Source organism: Lissotriton vulgaris, chromosome 1_1, assembly GCF_964263255.1.
Source record: "Lissotriton vulgaris chromosome 1_1, aLisVul1.2, whole genome shotgun sequence".
In the NCBI taxonomy this organism is placed as follows: Eukaryota; Metazoa; Chordata; class Amphibia; order Caudata; family Salamandridae; genus Lissotriton; species Lissotriton vulgaris.
The window spans coordinates 60637067-60657077 of NC_141685.1; the positions used below are offsets into that span (position 1 = coordinate 60637067).

At 45.6% G+C, this 20011-nt stretch overlaps 1 protein-coding gene across 1 annotated transcript in view; it reads right to left on the bottom strand.

The window, feature by feature from the left end:
• Positions 1-18507, bottom strand: part of LOC147737261 (uncharacterized) — a 365313-nt gene extending 346806 nt beyond the window's left edge. Inside the window, exon 1 of the mRNA XM_086923355.1 lies at positions 17822-18507. Coding sequence (XP_086779481.1) covers positions 17822-18507 — 686 coding nt within the window. The remainder of the gene's footprint in view (positions 1-17821) is intronic.
• Positions 18508-20011: the final 1504 nt, after the last annotated feature.

Genomic DNA, 20011 nt, shown 5'->3' on the forward strand with positions numbered 1-20011 from the left:
GTTGTGCGGAAGTATCTTAGACTCTTGTTGAATTGTACCATCCACCTTGTAGCTACTACTAATCGTATCAGGTCCACGTTGTAGGCAGACACAAACACCTAAATTGTGCACTATTTATATTAAGCATAATATAGGTGACCAGATGACCGTAACCACTGTACAAGCTGTATTAGGTGCTCAGAAGTAGAGTGACATAGAGAGCAATAAACACTCCACTAACTCTGTCACTCGCTTAGTACAGACGAACACCAAAGGCCCTCGTACATAATGAGGCATCAGGGTGCACTCAGCCATCAGTATAATTATCACTAATTAGGAAAATTACAACAAGTGGTCCTGTGATGCTTGCTGGAATGGGAAGTGTTTGATTAGAAGGTGAATTGAATTAAAGTTTAGGTGACAATTTCACAAAAATTTATGGATTTTGTTTAGTTTTAAAATTGTTGATCTCCAAAAAGGCCTAAATCAATAACTTGAATTGAAATTCAAGTTTATCATTTGAATCGTATTGTTGCAAAATATATGATTTTGAGCCCCATGAGGTGGTTCCTTTCCAGAAAGCATTCAGGTTGTAATCATGAGTCAAATAATGCTGAGGAGGTTAAATTATTCAAATTGAATTCTAATTACATATGAAATATTCGATGTTCAATATATTTCTCTTAGTATTTTAATGTGAGGATTTTATTGCTTAAGGAAAATAATTAGTATTTGTTTTTCTATATGTAGGAAGCATTACATTAATGAAATCACTGTATCCCACCTTCTTTCCTTTCCTGTTTTTTATGAACGTTTCTGTTGTTGAACTTTAAAAATTGCCCGAAATTAAGAATTGTGCTCTACATAACTTTGCTGTGTTACAGTATGTTGATTTTTATGTACAACTTTTGTCTCCTATGTGCATAGCAACTGATGTTTTGTTTTGCTTTAATAATCAGCTTATGTTTATTAGGTCTTATTATTCAATAAAATGTTTCAAACACAACAAATGGTTGTTGATATGTATTTACAACTGCAGCATTTTTATTGTATGGGCGCTTTCAAAGGGGTCAAAAATATGGTCTGCGGGTTGACGGAGGACCACATTGGCATCAGCAGGGAGAGGTTTGGGCAGGTGATTGGGGTTATATTTTACGTTGGAGTAGTGGGAACAAAGCATGTACATTGTGTGGACTGTGACTCCTGGATTTATTGTGAGGGATATCATGCTACCCTGTAAATGAATCCCCTAGTGATTATTATCAACAAACTTTATTCGGTATTATAAAAGAAAACCATAAAAGTCATACATAAAATGATAAAACATCTTCCAAGTTACAGATTGACAAATATAATATGTCCAAGTTAATCAGAACACAAGATAACATTTCATGAATTACAGTACAGAAGTACCTGATCCTAACAGCGACCCGTAAAAAGTTAAGCGTATGCAAAACAGTGTCATTAGAGACGAGTTGTAAAAAGATAAGAGCTGGTCTCACCCGCCTAAAACCCACTTTTTTGAGAATGGGAATAATAAATAACTTTCTAGGGACAGCATTAAAACTGCAAAACATTATAAAGTGCATCATGTCCTGAGGAGACTCACTGTTGCAGCCACAGGGCTTGAGGCACTGGCCTCTGTGGGAGCCACAAGGGTGTGCCTTGAGGTAATGGAAGAGTTTGAGCTGAAACCGGGTCAATAGAAAACGATCATGGATGCTTTTAAGCCCTAGAAGATAAGGTTTGTTGGTTGGTACAGTTTTTAACACAATGTACTTACGCACAATAGGCTTACACAGATCATTTCCCTCTCTATCACAGCAGCTCATTCTTTAAAAAACACTCTTTGACCAGAGAAAGGTCCCTCTTACATATGCGCTTAGGGTTAACAAATAGTTCCTACCTACCCTGGAGAGGCCAACTCTTATATACTGGAGCCATCGGATGCTTGAGACATGGTCAAGTGAAAGGCATTCCCATAGGACGTCTTTACTAAGTGTATTTTCTTGCTTAGCCCAAATATTAAGCCACAAATCCAGGGGGCGGAAAGCCAGTAAATCTGATAGGAAAGGCATCCCCAATTCTTCGTGCACGACATAAAATGGGGTGCTTTGTGGGACAGAATGGGCCGTTGCAGGAAAGAGTTTTCAGCACTTTGTACTGCCCCTACCCCAATATGGCGCAATATCTCACGCCCATAGCTAACCTTTGAGATATTTTTGGCTTCAGATATCTTCAAAAGAGCCCCTATTGGCTTCTCTCCTACTTTGCTGGCAAAGTTAAAAACAACTGCAAAATCTTTCCCTAGATCCCCTTTCTTCCAAGTAAGCAAAGGGCACCAACTGAGGGAATAGTCAAACACAATTCCCAAATAGGAGAAAAGTTTGTCTTCGGCATTGACGAAAGTCCGAGTTTAAAAGTGAACTGCTTAGCTTTACGATGTCCTACCTGCTTAATGAACAACTTGGCATGATTAAACAAAAGGTCCAAGTCCTCCATAAAAAGGGCAAAATAATTCAGAAGAAGTTGTAGGCCCCTGGCTGCCCTCCTATAGGACTGGCAGGCTACGCTCGTCTACCTGGGGACAATCGGCATTTGTGGCCAAAAGGGCCTTCTCTAAGGAATTAATATATAGGTTAAAAAGAAAGGGTGCTAAAATTACCCCTGACACACCGCTCTCTTGATGTCAAGCTGACTGGACACTTTCAGATCCTTTGAATAGTAGACAACCTCGGTTGAATCACGGTTAAGATCCCTCAGAAATAAAATGCTGTTACTGTCAATGCCAATGGAGGACATCAACTGCCACATCTTGGACCTATTGACACAGTCAAATGCTGAGAACTGGTCCATGAAGGCTAGGTATATGGGGCTGGAACGAGCCACAGTGTATTTGTTCAGAACCATGTACAGGTTTAAACGACCTGAGCGAAAGCTGTTTTGGAAATCGGATAAAAAGTTATTTTCATCAACCCAGGATACATGTGGCCCACCACCTTCACCATAGAGTCCAGAAGAGAAATAGGCCTATAACAATAGGTACTGTCCCGATCTCCCTTTTTAAATACTGGGACTATAATCGATAAAGTCCAAGAATCTGGGCTGATGGGTTTCTTTTCCTGTTTAACACATGCTCAGCTACCATAGATTCAGTTTTTGGTTGCATCTTACTTTGTTGTTAGACCAGTAGTATCCATTTTTGTTTTGGCATACTGTGGATGGGGGATATAATACTACTTGGTCTCTAATCACTTTCCCCTTGGACCCTTTGTTAATTGTGTATTTAGTGTAGGGATGTCCATCACCAACCTGGCAGCCGCATTTTGCACAAGTTGTAAATGTCGCAGCTGCCCTTTGTTGATGTCTAAATATAGGGCGTTGCAATAATCCAGTCTGGACAGTATTAACGCAACCACCACGTTTTTATCGAGCTTTCAGTGAGAGGAACTGAGAGATCTTCCTTGTGATCCGGATGAGCCCGAAACAGGTGCCCACTGTCCCGAAGACCTGTAGATTCATGGAAAAGGAATCATCTACCACAACTCCCAGGTTCTTCCCCTGGGAGACCGGGATATGGCAGGCACCCAGGGCATCAGGCTACCACTCCCTAGACCAAATGTTAAGGCTATCTCCAAAGACCAAGACCTCTGTCTTCTCACCGTTCAATTTGAGATCGTTTTGCACCATCCAGGACGAGACTGCTAACATGCAGTTCTTAAAATTCTGCGCGGAATCCCTGACATTACGCGTGAAAGACACCATAACTTGGGTGTTGTCCGCATAGGACAAAACTTCCAACCCAAATGACTTTACCACCCCTGCCAGAGGGGCCACGTAGATATTAAATAAGGTGGGGCTCAGAGTGGAGCCCTGAGGAACCCTACAGACTAGAGGGGAGGACTCCGAGTGGAAGCTGCCCAATTTGACTATTTGGGACAGCTCCTCCTGGAAAGAAGTTAGAAGATCCAAGGCCGAGCCCCCAACCCCTATCTCCCTAAGACGCTCCACCAGTCTCTGAGGAGACAGGGTATCGAAAGCAGCAGTAAGGTCAAGTAAGACCTGGAGGGTGGTGTACCCTGCATCCACCTGTACTCGAATCTTATCCACAACTGCAGTGAGGGCTGTCTCCGTGCTATGGAACCTTCTAAAGCCATGTTGTGAGCTATCCAAAATCTGATGTTCCCTCAGATAGGCACTCAAATGAGAGTTCAGATGGACTTCGAGGAGTTTTGCTAGAACTGGCAGAAGGGAAATGGGGCAAAACAAATTCAAGTTAGACAAGTCTAACGAAGGCTTTTTCAAAAGAGGCCTGACCACAGCCACCTTCCATCTTCAGGAATACTGGCCCTGTGAGATGGCTAGATTCAGGACCACGGTAAGAAAGGGGACAAGGGCAAGATGTGTCGAGCAGGTCCCAGAGCTCGACGGCGTGTTTGCATGCGGAGCGGGTTTGGAGGAGTATGCATCGGAGGTGTTTGGGTCCAGTCCTTGGAGGTTTGGTGGTTCTGTCGCAAATGAAGCTGCAGGTGTGGCAGGTGAATGGTCCGTGAGTCTGTTTCGGTGTGGCTTGGAAGCAGGTGTGGTTTCCACCGGTGTTGAGTGCGTAGAGGGTGCTGGCGTTGTAGCGGAGTCTGGTGTTGTGGCATTTATCAGGGTCCTGTGGTTCTGGTGCTGGGCATGGTCCAGTCGCGGATGGGCACAGATGAGCTTGCCTTTGGCGTGCCTTCAGTGCGCCAGCGGCGTACCCGCTGCGTGCGCCGCTGGCGCACTGAAGGCACGCCAAAGGCAAGCTCGTCTGTGCCCATCCGCGACTGGACCATGCCCAGCGCCAGAACCCCTTAACCCCAGAATGGCCATAAGAGGGGGATAGAAAGGAAGGAGCAGCTGGGAGGCGAGAGCGGGGTGTCCAATGTTATACAGGGTGGCGGGGCTGCAGGGACTCAGCGGCGGGAACGAGGGAGCGGGAAACAGCGGCGGCAGGCAGGCAGGAGCAACGAGGCAGCTGGCGGCTGTATGGTGGCATGGGGAGTGACCTGCCTGCGAGCAGGGTCATAGGTCGCTCACGATCACAGAAGTGGCAGACAGCCGTATCGAACCCTACCAGAGTGGGGCTCGAGGAGCAGCAGTGTACAGCGGAGCTGTGGGGGAGAGAGCAGGCTTCGGACCGAGGGTCTGGGGTCTAGCTCGCGCTCCCCACTGCAGTCGCCATAAGTAGAGGAGGAGGGAGGAAACGAGCAGCTGGGGGCGAGAACAGCGGTAAAAACAGTGACAAGGGCACAGTGAGGGGGCGCTGAGAGGGGAGATAGGTACGGGCGGCGAAGAGTGAAAACAAACCACAATAATGTACAAAAATTTATGAAAAGCTCAATAAAACCACCTGAGGCAAGGTTACAATAAAATACAGAGCAAAAAGGCAGGGAGGAGAAACACGATCACAGAAGTGGTAGAGAGCAGTATCGAACCCTACCAGAGGGAGGCTCGAGGCGCACCAGTGTACAGCGAAGCTGTGGGGGAGAGAGCAGACCTCGGACCGAGGGTCTGGGGTCTAGCTCGCGCTCCCCGCTGCAGTCACCATAAGTAGGGGAGGGGGGAGGAAACGAGCAGCTGGGGGTGGGAACAGCGGTAAAAACAGTGACAAGAGCACAGTGAGGGTGGCTGAGAGAGGAGATGGGCACTGGCGGCGAGGAGGGAAAACCACAATAAGGTACAAAAATAAACAAAAAGCACAATAAAACCACTTGGGGCAAGTTTACAATAAAATACAGAGCAGAAAGGCAGGGCAGAGAAACACGATCACAGAAGTGGCAGAGAGCAGTATCGAACCCTACCAGAGTGCGGCTCGAGGCGCACCAGTGTACAGCGGAGCTGTGGGGGAGAGAGCAGGCCTCGCACCGAGTTTACCTGAATACTGGAACTCAATGTTTCTGCTTTTGCAGATTTACAGTATTATCTTCATTATTCTTAAGCATTTTGTACAATCAAGGAATATTTTCTGTCGGATGTAAAGAGATTTAAATTACTTAAATGGAAAATACCGGAATGTGCATATTCAATTTTTAGTTGGTTGTAAAAGCATCTCATTTATTACTATTGTTGAAACTTATGAAGACATATTTAAGACACATTTAACAATACACAGATCTTTGCATAAAAGTTCCTTTGAATACGCCACATCTTATTTATTTCAGCAAAGGTGTTCATAGAGTAACTTAACAAAAAAAAGGGCGCTTGCACAGCACACATATACTAGTTACAGGTGTAGGTAGATGCATATGGTCACGGTTTTGTTAAAACAAGAACAGCTCTTGGAGTAAGAGTTGGATCAGGAAGACTCAAGACAGCAAGGTGGACATCCGGAGGTTGTGCCATACATCAAATCTTATTGCAATGCACTACTTCTGGGGGCACCTGCTACGGCGATAGGTAAGCTGCAAAGAGTGCAGAACTTCGCGGCTAAGTTAGCACTCTCCCGCCGCCGCTCTGACTCCTCCTCTGCAGCTCTCAGAGATTTACACTGGCTCCCTATCCCTCAACGGATTGAATTTAAGGCGCTTTGTTTGGTCTTCCGGGCTCTACATGACTCTGGACCGTTGCCCCTGCAGGAGATGTTCACATGGTACATTCCCGCAAGAGCTCTCCGGTCTGCTTCCGCCTATTTGGCGGTTGTTCCTAAGTTCCGGAGAAAGCGAATGGGTGGCCGCTCTTTTGGTTTCACGGCATCTAAATTGTGGAACGACTTGCCACTATCGCTTAGATGCGTGGGAGACCTCCTTTCTTTTAAAAAACTTTTAAAAACTCATTTATTCCCCAGGCTAGGATAATCACTCTCTGATCCTTCTCTTGATTGTGCTTCAGGACCTGTTAGATCTCAGCGCCAGGATGCCCGTTGGGTGACAGCAAGCGCTTTACAAGTGTGTTATACATACATACATACATACATTGTTCATGGAGGTGCCTGGTTTCAATCACTACTAACTCTTTTCAGGAGGATTACCTTTGCTCTAGTCTAAAAGCCTGATTACGGAGACCTTATATGCGCTGATTGTGTTTGGGGCCCTTGTGGCATTAAAGGGCTCTATCTGGGCCATGTAGGCCCTGCATCATGTATCGACCCTCTCCCCATATAAGGTCCCTGTCCAATCTAAAATGGCGCTGCTTCTAAGACTCTAGGGGCCTTATTTATGAAGGACTTGCGCCGCCGGTGCGTCACTTTTAACATGGGAAAAAGTGACGCATCGGCGGCGCAAGTCCTTCATAAATAAGGCCATAGGAATCTAGATATTGACATAGGACTTGGCATGTCCTTCTTATGGACATGAACGAAGGACTATCATGTTCTATAGCTTCTATGTATTTCCAAGATGGCGCCATCTTAGAATGATGTTGTTTACTAATTCTGCTTAGATTTCCAGACTGGCTCGGTCTATCAAATTTCCAAGTGCATCCTAGGCCACGGTTCATTCCTCTAATCCGGATACTATCTTCCTAATTGCATAATCAAGTTTGACCTAATGTATTTCAACTTCCCATTTTTATATTTGCAGCTGGTCCCTCTCTTCAGGATTTGCTGATTTCGTCCTAGTAATCGCATGCATATTGGCCTCTTTGGCTTAACGCTACGCTCTCCACTTCTGAAATGCAGAGCTACACTGTGTTTACAAGATTACAGTGCAGCCCTGCATTTCTCCCTGTGCTGGGGCTAAATTTAGCTGCCTAGTAACAATGCAGGCAGCCTTGTATCATAGTGCAAGGGTTCCTGCGTTGAGGGGAACAGGCCTGACAAGTACCATGCATCAGGGGTTAGACTAACACATTTCAATGTGGTGGTCCGCATCACCGTACTGAAATGCAAAGTCGCACACTTTTATGGCTTCCTGAGCTGTCAAGTACTGGAGCGCTGCTATAATAATTAGAAGTCAAACTGAGCAAAGCTGGCAGCGCACATTTAGGGGTTCTGGTTTAGCTACATTCAGGCAGGGCACTCCGATCTGTCACGTGGGACATCCTGTGATTCTGGGTAAATCATTCAATATCCCAGTGCCTAACAAAAATGAATGTGTTCATCTGTAATGCAACTGGTGCTCTTATAAAGAACTATGATTCCCTGATACCTTCGGGTCGAGTGCAAGCTTAATAAAACTCTGAAAACATTGCAGGGGACAATCCTATTCCAACTCGAATGCTAACCCTATGAAGCACCCTACACCTTTAGGGCTACTTACACAAAGACGGACTGTAATCCAAGTCACAGAGTTTTAAACCCACTACTTCCTGAAGTAATCCTAAAGGAGGTTCTGGCGGTGGCCTACCAAAAGAAACACTGGATGCCAAGTTGCGTGAAGTTTGGGTGGTTTCCTAGGGTCAGCTCAAACTGCAGCGGTTAAAGAAACCCGACTCTTCCCCTTTCAAGAGTTTGACATCAGCCGCTGTCCTAGTGGTGTATGTACTGTCAGTAAATAATTTTAAGGGGCTGAGCAACCCCTGGTCATAAGCACTGAATGCCCATGCTCCTCCAGAACAAGGGCTTCCTGTCCCCTGTCAACACTCAGCATTTCTGTCAGGAACCGGTGAAGTTTCAGCCCCACACAGGACCAAATAAGTCCTCGTGGATCTCTAGGACCAAACACTCTGGTCCTGTGATTGGGTCGATCAGCAGCCCTAGTTTTGTTGTTTTAGCCTGAAGTGTTCGCCCCCTTGTCTGCTACAGGTGGGTTTATGAGAGAGAGTTTACTGTTCACAGGCCAACCGCCTGCCGGTGCTGCTAGAGAGGGTCTAGAATAGGGTGGGTTTGCAGGTAAGATGAGGGACGGCTGACCTTTTCCATGGAGGGGCGCTGTTAGCAGATAAATGTACACACTTTTGCAAGCAGTACTAACAGTTGCACACAGGGCTTGGCATCACCATCACCGTTCCTTTGTAAAGCGTACATGTTTCTATTACTTTCATGTTTTACATCTCAAACCTTGATTTCCAAACCTATGCTGAATATTCTCAAAAAACGGTGTTGGATCTAGCCCTGATCTTTTGACTGGGTGAGAGCTTTCTGCTTGATTCAGAGACTCTGTCCCTCACCACCCCTTTTTGTAAATATTTTTGTCCACCCTAAGCGTGGAAGGGTATTCTCAGATGTGAGACCCTTGCTCATTGCACCATCAGGATTCAAGCAAACCGGGCCGAAGACGGCTGTAATGCCAGAAACCGGTCCCCGGGAGCTTGTTTCCTTCCCAGTGTAAGAATTGGCTTCTGTAGTTTGGTTTGTCCTGTTCCCATCATGCACTGGGACAGGAACAGACTAATTTGCATACAGCCAGGTTCTGAAACTGGGATGGTGCAGTGAGCTAAAAAACGGTGTTGGATCTAGCCCTGATCTTTTGACTGGGTGAGAGCTTTCTGCTTGATTCAGAGACTCTGTCCCTCACCACCCCTTTTTGTAAATATTTTTGTCCACCCTAAGCGTGGAAGGGTATTCTCAGATGTGAGACCCTTGCTCATTGCACCATCAGGATTCAAGCAAACCGGGCCGAAGACGGCTGTAATGCCAGAAACCGGTCCCCGGGAGCTTGTTTCCTTCCCAGTGTAAGAATTGGCTTCTGTAGTTTGGTTTGTCCTGTTCCCATCATGCACTGGGACAGGAACAGACTAATTTGCATACAGCCAGGTTCTGAAACTGGGATGGTGCAGTGAGCTAAAAAACGGTGTTGGATCTAGCCCTGATCTTTTGACTGGGTGAGAGCTTTCTGCTTGATTCAGAGACTCTGTCCCTCACCACCCCTTTTTGTGAATATTCTCAGCCAGCAGCCCATCCTGACATGGTTGGAGGGGGCCGGATCCAGTCACTTATTGCGATTGTGAGGATGATTAAGTGGTGATAAACAAGTTTGACATTGAAATCCATCGGCTTTGAGTCGCTGTGCCCTCCCCTTTAAGATTTGACTAACCAACAGTGTTACATCAGGCCCCTCATACCTCTCTGAGGAGGAACACCCTAGACCAGGGGTCTTAAAATGTCTTAATGCCACCCCCCCAACCCCACAGCAATCGTCGGGCTCCCCTCAGAATTTTTGACAATTATTCTATTCAATTGGAAATGTTTAAATATGTCTAGACTTATTTAAGCATTGCAGTTAAGTACTGTTTTAAGAATGCAATCAAATACATGATTGACAAACATACTATTCTGGTCAGGCAGGCTTTAATATAGCCTTGTGGCCCGCTGACGAGGGACTACGTCTCGGGACTATAACGGGTTCAGCACCCTTAAAAAACTGGTATATTCCATGGCAGAAGGGCTATAAGGCTATTAGAACATTCAACCCGCTAAGGGAAGAATGTTCTAAATTAAAAAGAGAAAAATATGAAGACAAACATCTGAATGTTGGGGCTACAGACTTATTCCAGCCATTACAAGCCCGGAGCTGCTTCAATGGAGCTTTCAACATTCCATTGTTCTAATAACGGGTACAAGTACCCTGAGTGTGTTCATTTGATGTGGGGGTTTTGAAAAACATTTGGAGTCCCGTCCCTTTTGACACATACTCCTAGCTAGGATATAACTATATAAACGTCAAAACATGTTAGTGACGGCCCACTGGGGAGCAGCTTACTGCTGCTCCTTATTTTAAGCTTAAAACAAAGCACCGTTATCAGCATAATGCTTCTTTTGACCAGAGCCTGGACCCCCACCTGGGATCATCTCAGGTCCCCCTAGGAGGGCCCGCCCCCAGTCTGAGGACCCCCACCTGGGATCAACTCAGGCCCCCCTAGGAGGGCCCGCCCCCAGTCTGAGGCCCCCCACCTGGGATCATCTCAGGCCCCCCTAGGAGGGCCCGCCCCCAGTCTGAGGCCCCCACCTGGGATCATCTCAGGCCCCCCTAGGAGGGCCCGCCCCCAGTCTGCGGCCCCCCACCTGGGATCATCTCAGGTCCCCCTAGGTGGGCCCGCCCCCAGTCTGAGGCCCCCACCTGCGATCATCTCAGGCCCCCCTAGGAGGGCCCGCCCCCAGTCTGCGGCCCCCCACCTGGGATCATCTCAGGCCCCCCTAGGAGGGCCCGCCCCCAGTCTGAGGCCCCCCACCTGGGATCATCTCAGGCCCCCCTAGGAGGGCCCGCCCCCAGTCTGAGGCCCCCACCTGGGATCATCTCAGGCCCCCCTGGGAGGGCCCGCCCTCAGTTTGAGGCCCCCTGCCCTAGACATACATTTCAAGCATTCTCAGATCCTAAATAAAATATCACATAAGATCTGACAGCATGAGAGTGAATTAATCAATCAAGATTTATTTAGGAACTAATTAATATCTCACGAAAGTGATACAGCAATAGTACAGAATACATCAATGAATCTATTCATAAACACTGTTAGGAAAAAAGGAACTGGTGGATCAAAAGGATAAGATACATCCTATATCTAAAACTGATTCCCCTTTTTGATTACACAAACCACACAAACCACACCGCTGTTGGGCGGGTCCGCATCCTCGCGTAATTGGCATCTTAGGAGCGCCATTTTGGAAGTACTTTGTGCCGCTTTTCGGCGCTAGCAGGTAGGCTTGACGCTCTAGTCGTCAGAAGGACGCTAGGCGTGTACTTAAGCCAGGTAAACTGTAGGCTCCCCCTTGTCAGCTGTTATTTCGACCGTGGTACGCGCTGTGTGCGCTGCAGGACCAGAGCTGCTGTGTGCTTTTAAATTACCTCGTTTTTCCATTTTATTTGGATTTATTTGCATTTCCCCTGCTTTTAAATCGCGCCTGGCCCTCACCTGCACTCTAACTTTTGGGAACCACACCGCTGTTGGGCGGGTCCGCATCCTCGCGTAATTGGCATCTTAGGAGCGCCATTTTGGAAGTACTTTGTGCCGCTTTTCGGCGCTAGCAGGTAGGCTTGACGCTCTAGTCGTCAGAAGGACGCTAGGCGTGTACTTAAGCCAGGTAAACTGTAGGCTCCCCCTTGTCAGCTGTTATTTCGACCGTGGTACGCGCTGTGTGCGCTGCAGGACCAGAGCTGCTGTGTGCTTTTAAATTACCTCGTTTTTCCATTTTATTTGGATTTATTTGCATTTCCCCTGCTTTTAAATCGCGCCTGGCCCTCACCTGCACTCTAACTTTTGGGAACCACACCGCTGTTGGGCGGGTCCGCATCCTCGCGTAATTGGCATCTTAGGAGCGCCATTTTGGAAGTACTTTGTGCCGCTTTTCGGCGCTAGCAGGTAGGCTTGACGCTCTAGTCGTCAGAAGGACGCTAGGCGTGTACTTAAGCCAGGTAAACTGTAGGCTCCCCCTTGTCAGCTGTTATTTCGACCGTGGTACGCGCTGTGTGCGCTGCAGAACCAGAGCTGCTGTGTGCTTTTAAATTACCTCGTTTTTCCATTTTATTTGTATTTATTTGCATTTCCCCTGCTTTTAAATCGCGCCTGGCCCACACCTGCACTCTAACTTTTGGGAACCACACCGCTGTTGGGCGGGTCCGCATCCTCGCGTAATTGGCATCTTAGGAGCGCCATTTTGGAAGTACTTTGTGCCGCTTTTCGGCGCTAGCAGGTAGGCTTGACGCTCTAGTCGTCAGAAGGACGCTAGGCGTGTACTTAAATCAGTCATGCTGACGCGCAGCGGTTACGCGCTGCGGGGACGCCAGATTGACGCCGGAGTTACGCCAGAGTTCAGCCCGTCTGCGCCCGTCCGCGCTGAGGACGCGCTGCAGGACGGGCTGGACCCTGGGACTCCCGGCGTTTACGCGCCCCCCATCCGGGAGGATTTGTTTTGTACCCTTCTGTCCCTGAGACCCCCTGCGCTCTGCTGCCATCATCGGTTTAGACCCGAGGTATTGCTTCGTGCCCGTTCGTGTCCTTCCTGCAATATTTCTTTTGCTTGCTCTACTCAGGCCCGTATTCATTCTATCCCCTCTGTGCCTGCCAGTCATATCTCCCAATCCAAACAGGGATTCTTGATCAATGCACGCTCTTTGATCAAACATGGGATTGAATTTCACGACTTTGTTAGCTCGAGGAATCCCGACTGGGTCTTTGTTACAGAAACGTGGGCTTCTGAGTCCTCTGGCCATGATCTGCTTTTGGCCATACCTGAAGGATACACCTTCCTAAGGTTAGATAGAGAACGCTGTAGAGGTGGTGGAATAGCCATTCTTTTTAAATCTAGTCTCTCTTGTACCATAAAACCCTTATCGGTCTCTACTGATCCCTTTGAGGCACTATACTTTTGTATTGTGCATACCCCGGTGAGTTCCTTTTCTGGTATTTTACTTTATAGGCCCCCCGGGTCCAGAGCCATCTTTTGCCCAGAACTTTTTAGAATTTTGGAACTTTATTTTGGCAGACCTCATCTCACCATTCTGGGTGACATTAATTTCCACTTAGAGGATTTGGCTTCGAAAGATACCTTCTCTCTGCTTAATTCTCTGGAGGCATGCGATTTTGTCCAACGAGTTCTACACCCGACTCACAAGGCGGGGCATATCCTTGACGGGATTTTTTCTAACGATTCTAGACTAGATGTTGGTATACCGGTACCAATCACCTGGTCCGACCATCTAGCAGTCCCGCTGTCTCTAGACATTCCCTGCCCTGATGTTATTGTGGGCACTGGCAAAAAACAATCTAAAAGGAGCTTCAAAAACTTTACTAAGGAGGCTCTAGCCCCTTTTATTCTTAACATCAATATTTCAACTCAGCGGAAGGTGGATGAGTCGGCCCAAGAACTCACTGATGCCATTACCAGAGCCGCTGACGAACTAGCCCCTCCTTCCTTGAAATCTGCAGCTCGACAGAAGCCAACCGCCCCCTGGTTCTCCGCCGATTTGAGGCTTCTCAGACAAAAATGCAGACAGAAGGAACGTGGGTGGCGTAAATCCTGGGATCCCAAAGATAGAGAAGGCTATAAGAGCCTATTACGAGAGTACAAAAATAGAGTCATTAAGGAAAAACAGGACTATTTTTCCAACCTAACCTGTTCTTTAACATCCTCTAAAGAGCTCTTCAAAATAGTTGACTCTCTGTGCTCTCTCCAGGTTCCTGACCCTGTAGTTGCTTCCCAGGAGCTATGTAATGATATATCAGACTTTTTCTACAAAAAGATAGATGATATTTACATAGCTCTAAAGTCGCAGAGGAACTCTCTTAGTTCTGAGGATTTCTCTCAAATTAAACGACTGGAAGCTTGGAATAAAGATTCCCCTCAGTCCCTTGAACATTTCCCTGCTCTTTCTTTAGAGGATCTTAACAGCCTGTTGGACAAAACAAAATCTTCATCCCCACTTGATCCAGTTCCTCTGAAACAACTTAAGAACTGCAGAGAGATCATTCTTCCTCCGATGCTGGAAGTAATGAATGGAGCCTTGGAACAGGGCATTTTTCCGTCACTTTGGAAGAAAGCCATTGTAAAGCCGCTGCTGAAAAAGACCACCTTAGACCCTGCAGTACTGAAGAACTTTAGACTTATCTCTCTGCTGCCGGCCCCTGCTAAGATGTTGGAGACCCATTTGAATCTCCATCTTTCAAACTTCCTTGATACCTCAGGTTTCTTGGACGGGTCCCAACATGGCTTTAGAAAGCTGCATAGCACGGAGTCTGCCCTGACGAAAGTCATGGATAACATCCGCAGAAAAGTGGATTTGGGTCAAACCACCGTACTGGTGCTGCTAGATCTTTCAGCAGCATTCGACACCCTGTCTCCCCTTACTTTAACATCTAGGTTAAGGGAGGCAGGGGTAGAAGGACCGGCACTCAGTCTCCTGAGCTCCTTTCTACACCAACGAGAGCAGCGTGTCATGCTAGGTGAGTACCTCTCCCCTGCTAAGTCCTTGCAATGTGGGGTGCCACAGGGGTCGGCATTGAGTCCGACCCTGTTCAACATCTACGTGGCCCCCCTTGCAAGACTAGTAAGATCTCAGGGGATGGAGGTAGTGTCGTATGCCGACGACACGCAGATTATGGTATCCCTGACCCACTCTGTGAACGAAACCGCATCGAACTTTAGGGCCTGCATGCAACTTGTTGCAGAGTGGATGATTTCCAACTCCCTAAAGTTGAACGGGGATAAGACAGAGGTCCTGGTCTTTGGCAAAGACCAGGGCATGTGGTCAGGTGATTGGTGGCCTCCTTCTTTAGGTAGCTGCCCTATACCTACACAATCTGCCAGGAACCTTGGCGTCATCTTTGACACCCAGCTCTTCATGGAGCTTCAGGTCAACAGAACGGTGGCTACCTGTTGGGGTGTCATCAAGACCCTGAAAAGGATCGTGCACTATCTGTCCCCACAGGCACGGAAACAGGTGGTGATCGCCCTTGTTGGCTCAAGGCTTGATTACTGCAACTCACTGTACGCCGGGGCCAACAAGGGCCTGCTTCAGCGTTTGCAGGTTATACAAAACGCGGCAGCTCGGTTTGCTCTCGCTCTGCCTTGGTTGGCCTCTATGACCTTAGCGAGGAAGAACCTCCACTGGCTCCCCATTCCTTCAAGGATTACTTTTAAACTCCTCTGCCTAACATATAAGGCTTTAACTGCAGGCTCGGCTGATGCCCTTGGATCGCTACTCATTAGATACGTTCTGAGCAGATGTCTACGTTCCAGTGAGCTTAATCAACTGGTAACTCCCAGAGCCAAGAAGGCTAGATGGGGGAGCAAAGCTTTTTCTATACTGGCACCTCAGATGTGGAATTCACTCCCCCTGGAAATCAAACTACTGCCCTCCCTCAACCTCTTTAGGAAGTCACTGAAAACTTGGCTTTTTATTAATGCATACCAGTAGGTTCTGTTTCTGTCTGCTAACAGCCTGTTATTTGACTTAGGCGCCTTGACGCCCATTGGGCATAGCTGCGCATTATAAATGATATTTCTTTCATTCATTCATTCATTAAACATTCAAAGATACACAAACTGACTACAAAGATTCCATGGTTAATCACGTCACCAAGAAATTGTCATCCAAGAATGCAAAATGGTGATTTTGCCTAACTATCACACAACATGCGGCTCAGTGACATTTATAAATGATTCCTCACTCTCCTGAAGAGAAGTCGTGTGCTCACCCTGGCTATCACACAGCATGCGGGTTGGAGAGTTTCATTATTAATCCGTATCTGCTGAACAGACACCATGTGCTCGGCCTGGCTATCACACAGCTGCAGCTTCATGACCTTCATTATTGATCCACCACTCTTCTGAAGTGAAGCCTGGTGCTCGGCCTGGCTATCTCACAGCTGCAGCTCCGTGACCTTCATTATTGATCCTGCACTCTTCTGAAGTGAGGTACATTGCCTGGCTATCTCACAGCTGCAGCTCTTGGACCTTCATTACTGATAAGAAAAGAGGAAGTTTCTCCTGGGAATAATTTTGCACTAAGCCGCGATCAACAATTGATCTTCACTCAACCACATACATACAAAGTAGTTCAAGTGTCGCCGGAAGCAACACCGGAATGAATCATCCCGGGCCCGCTATAGTCAGTTATGGATAACAATACTCAAAAACAACTGAAATACAAAAGTAAACAAATTTAATACACTTCATGTAATTTATACAATGGTTGAAACATCATCAAAAGACAATTTTGAACAGACACAGTTTAAAAATAAAAAAACACCTATGTGTTAACAATATAAAAAACAACTATCAGAGAACAAAACAGTGTATAATCATAAGCACATCATTAATTGGTTACTCCTTATGGAATTCATTATAATCATCTATTATGGGTGTCCACAAATTATCTCATTTATTTGCCACCCTATCAGTTTCCTGGATGTAACTCCTTGTAATACGTCAACGCGTTTCGATGGCCCTTTTGTGTTTATAAGCCACCTTCTTCAGGACAAGGTATATAAACTGTTCTCTTTCAGTTGAACAAATAACTAATATTCCTAGTTAGAAAACATATATAGGCAAAGTGTTATTATTTGTTTATTTAAACATGTTATTGATCCTGCACTCCTCCGAAGTGTGCTCTGCCTGGCTATCAAACAGCATCAGTTCTGTGACCTTCATTGTTGATCCTGCACTCTTCTGAAGTGAAGTACTCGGTCTGGCTATAATACAGCTGCCGCTCTGCAACTGTCATTATTGATCCTGCACTCTTTTGAAGAGAGGCTGACGTCTTTGTAGGTTTGAAAGTTAACAAAAGATCTTCACACATTTACTGCAATGATATGGCTTTTTCCCTGTGTGTTTGTTCGCTGATCAATCCTTAATGTTGAAGATTCACTAAACCTACGTCAACATTCACTGCACTTGTTCGTGTGTGTTTTCTAATACTGTATATCTCTTCTCACATTCATTGAATTTGAATGGTTTTTCCAGCTTGTATTCACAGATGTTTCCTTAATGTTGACGATTCACTAAAACTGTTTCCCCAATTCACTGAAATGATACGTTTTTTCCCTAGTGTGTGTTATCTGATGCTGTGTTAGGTGTGATAATCAACTGAACCTCTTCAAACATTCACCGAAATGATATTTATTTTCCAGTGTGTGTTCTCTGGTGCTGTTTTAGGCTTGATAATCGACTAAACATTCACTGCAATTATATGGTTTTTCTCCAGTGTGTGTTCACTGAGGAATCCTTAATGTTGAAGATTCAATAAAACATATTCCACATTCACTGCACTTGAATGATTTTTCCTGTGTGTGTGTTCTCTGATGTCGTTTTAGTCCTGATACATATATGAAGCTCTTCCCACATTCACTGCACTTGAATGGTTTTTCCCCTGTATGTGTTCGTTGATGAACCTTTAATGTTGATGAGTCACTAAAACTACTTCCACATTCACTGCACTGGAATGGTTTTTCCCCAGTGTGCGTTCTCTGATGCCATTTTAGGTTGGATAATCGACTAAACCTTTGCACACATTCACTGCAATGATATGGTTTTTCTCCAGTGTGTATTCTCTGATGAATCCTTAATGCTTTAGATTCACTAAACCTCTTCACACATTCACTGCACTTGAATGGTTTTTCCCCTGTGTGAGCTCGCTGATGAATCCCTAATGTTGATGAAGTCCTAAAACTACTTCCACATTCACTGCACTGGAATGGTTTTTCCCCTGTGTGTGTTCCTTGATGCTGTTTTAGGTGGGATAATCGATTAAACATCTTCACACATTCACTGCAATGATATGGTTTTTCTCCAGTGTGTGTTCTCTGATGGTATTTTAGGTCTGTTAATTGAAAAAAGCTCTTCAGACATTCACTGCACTTGAATGGTTTTTCCCCTGTGTTTGTTCGCAGATGATTCCTTAATTTTGACGAATCAATAAAACTACTTCCACATTCAGTGCAATGATATGGTTTTTCCCCTGTGTGTGTTCGTTGATGTCTTTGTAGGCCTGATAACTGAATAAAGCTCTTTACACATTCAGTGCATTTGAATTGCTTTTTCGCTGTGTTTGTTTGCTGATGGTGTTTTAATATTGATGACAAACTAAAGCTCTCACTGCATGTGTCTGAGACTTCTCTCTTGGTTAGCGTCTCTGGGTCTGGTATATACTTGTTTACATCCCTTGACTGTACTTCCGGAAGGGCCATCATGACTGATAAAGCACTTGTGTTATTCTTGCGTTCCCTGTATGTGTCGTATTTTGCATGTTTGCTTTCAGATTAAAGAATAAAGTGTATTGGTCAAAAATTACTTCCCAAACTCATAATGTGTGTAAGGCTTCTTCGTGGGCGATTGTGTCTTTAGACTGGATAATGGTTCTGCATGCTTGCGGGTAAAGATCCATCGTCCTTCTGGTCGGTGCACACTGGGACAGTATTCTGTATTTTAGACAACAGAACCCCTATTTCTTTTAACCTTCATTTGTCTGCCTCCACTCCATTGCACTTTTCACTGGTTGCTGTGGATTGGTCTGAAACAGTTTGCAATACACCTCTAGCACTGAATGGTGGCCTGGTATTATTTTAGGAAGCAGAGCACTGCTGTAACCACCTCATACCAACCTCATGATCAAAGCTGTTATTGGACATGTTTACACAAGAGGAGGTTTATCAGTGTTGTCTTAATTTTCTAGAGGTTATTTCTTCGTTTTGAGGCATGGAGGTGCACAGCTGAGACTCGTGGAATCACTGAATTTCTCATGGCCCTTGTCCCTTCTTCCAGGATGTCTCAGTTTATGTTCAGGTCCGACTGTCTCTGACGGCACTTATGTTTTCCTCAATACTGGAACTCAATATTTTGGACTTTGTTTTTGTAGATTTACAGTGTTATCTTCCTTATTTTGAAACATTTTGTACAATCAACAATTGTTTTCTGTTGGAAGTAAAGAGATTTAAAATTACTTAAGAGGAAACATAACGGAATGTGCATACACAATTTGTAATTGATTGTATAAATATCTCTTCATTACCATTTTTTAAACTTATGATGGCATACGTAACCATACACAGAAATGTACATAAACGTTGCTTTGAATATCCAACATCTTAATTATTTCAGCAAAGGTTTTCATGAGTAACTTAGTAAATAAAAAAAGGGCGCTCGCATAGCACTCATACACTAGTTACAGCTTTAGGTAGGTGCATATGGTCAAGGTTTCAGAACAGCTCTTTGAGTAAGAGATGGATCAGGAAGACTCGAGACAGAAGGGCGGACATCAGTATGCTGTGCCATAAATCAAATATTACTGTGCACAGAGGTGCCTGTCTTCATCCACTACACCCACAATATGCAGTAAAGCAGCAGTTAATTTGATTGTATTTACTTTGTGGTTTTACTTCTCTCAAATATTTTTTTTGTTTGTTTAACTTTGTTTTATTGATTTTAGCATAAGGCAAGTACAATACAGGTCTCATATATGCCGCAAGAAACACAGTGAAGCGGAGTCTTGGTGCCCGCTCGTCCCCTACATGATAACGCAGTTTCGCATAAGTTCGTTCATATAGCGAGTGTCCTTGGGTGCTGTCTGGATCGAGGCTCCTGTCTCATCCCCACCCCAAGAACACCCAACAAGAACAAAACCCTCCCCTCCTTGAAACTACCCCCACCCCAACCAGTGTGCCATACATTTGCCTCCATGTGTAGTTGGGTGTG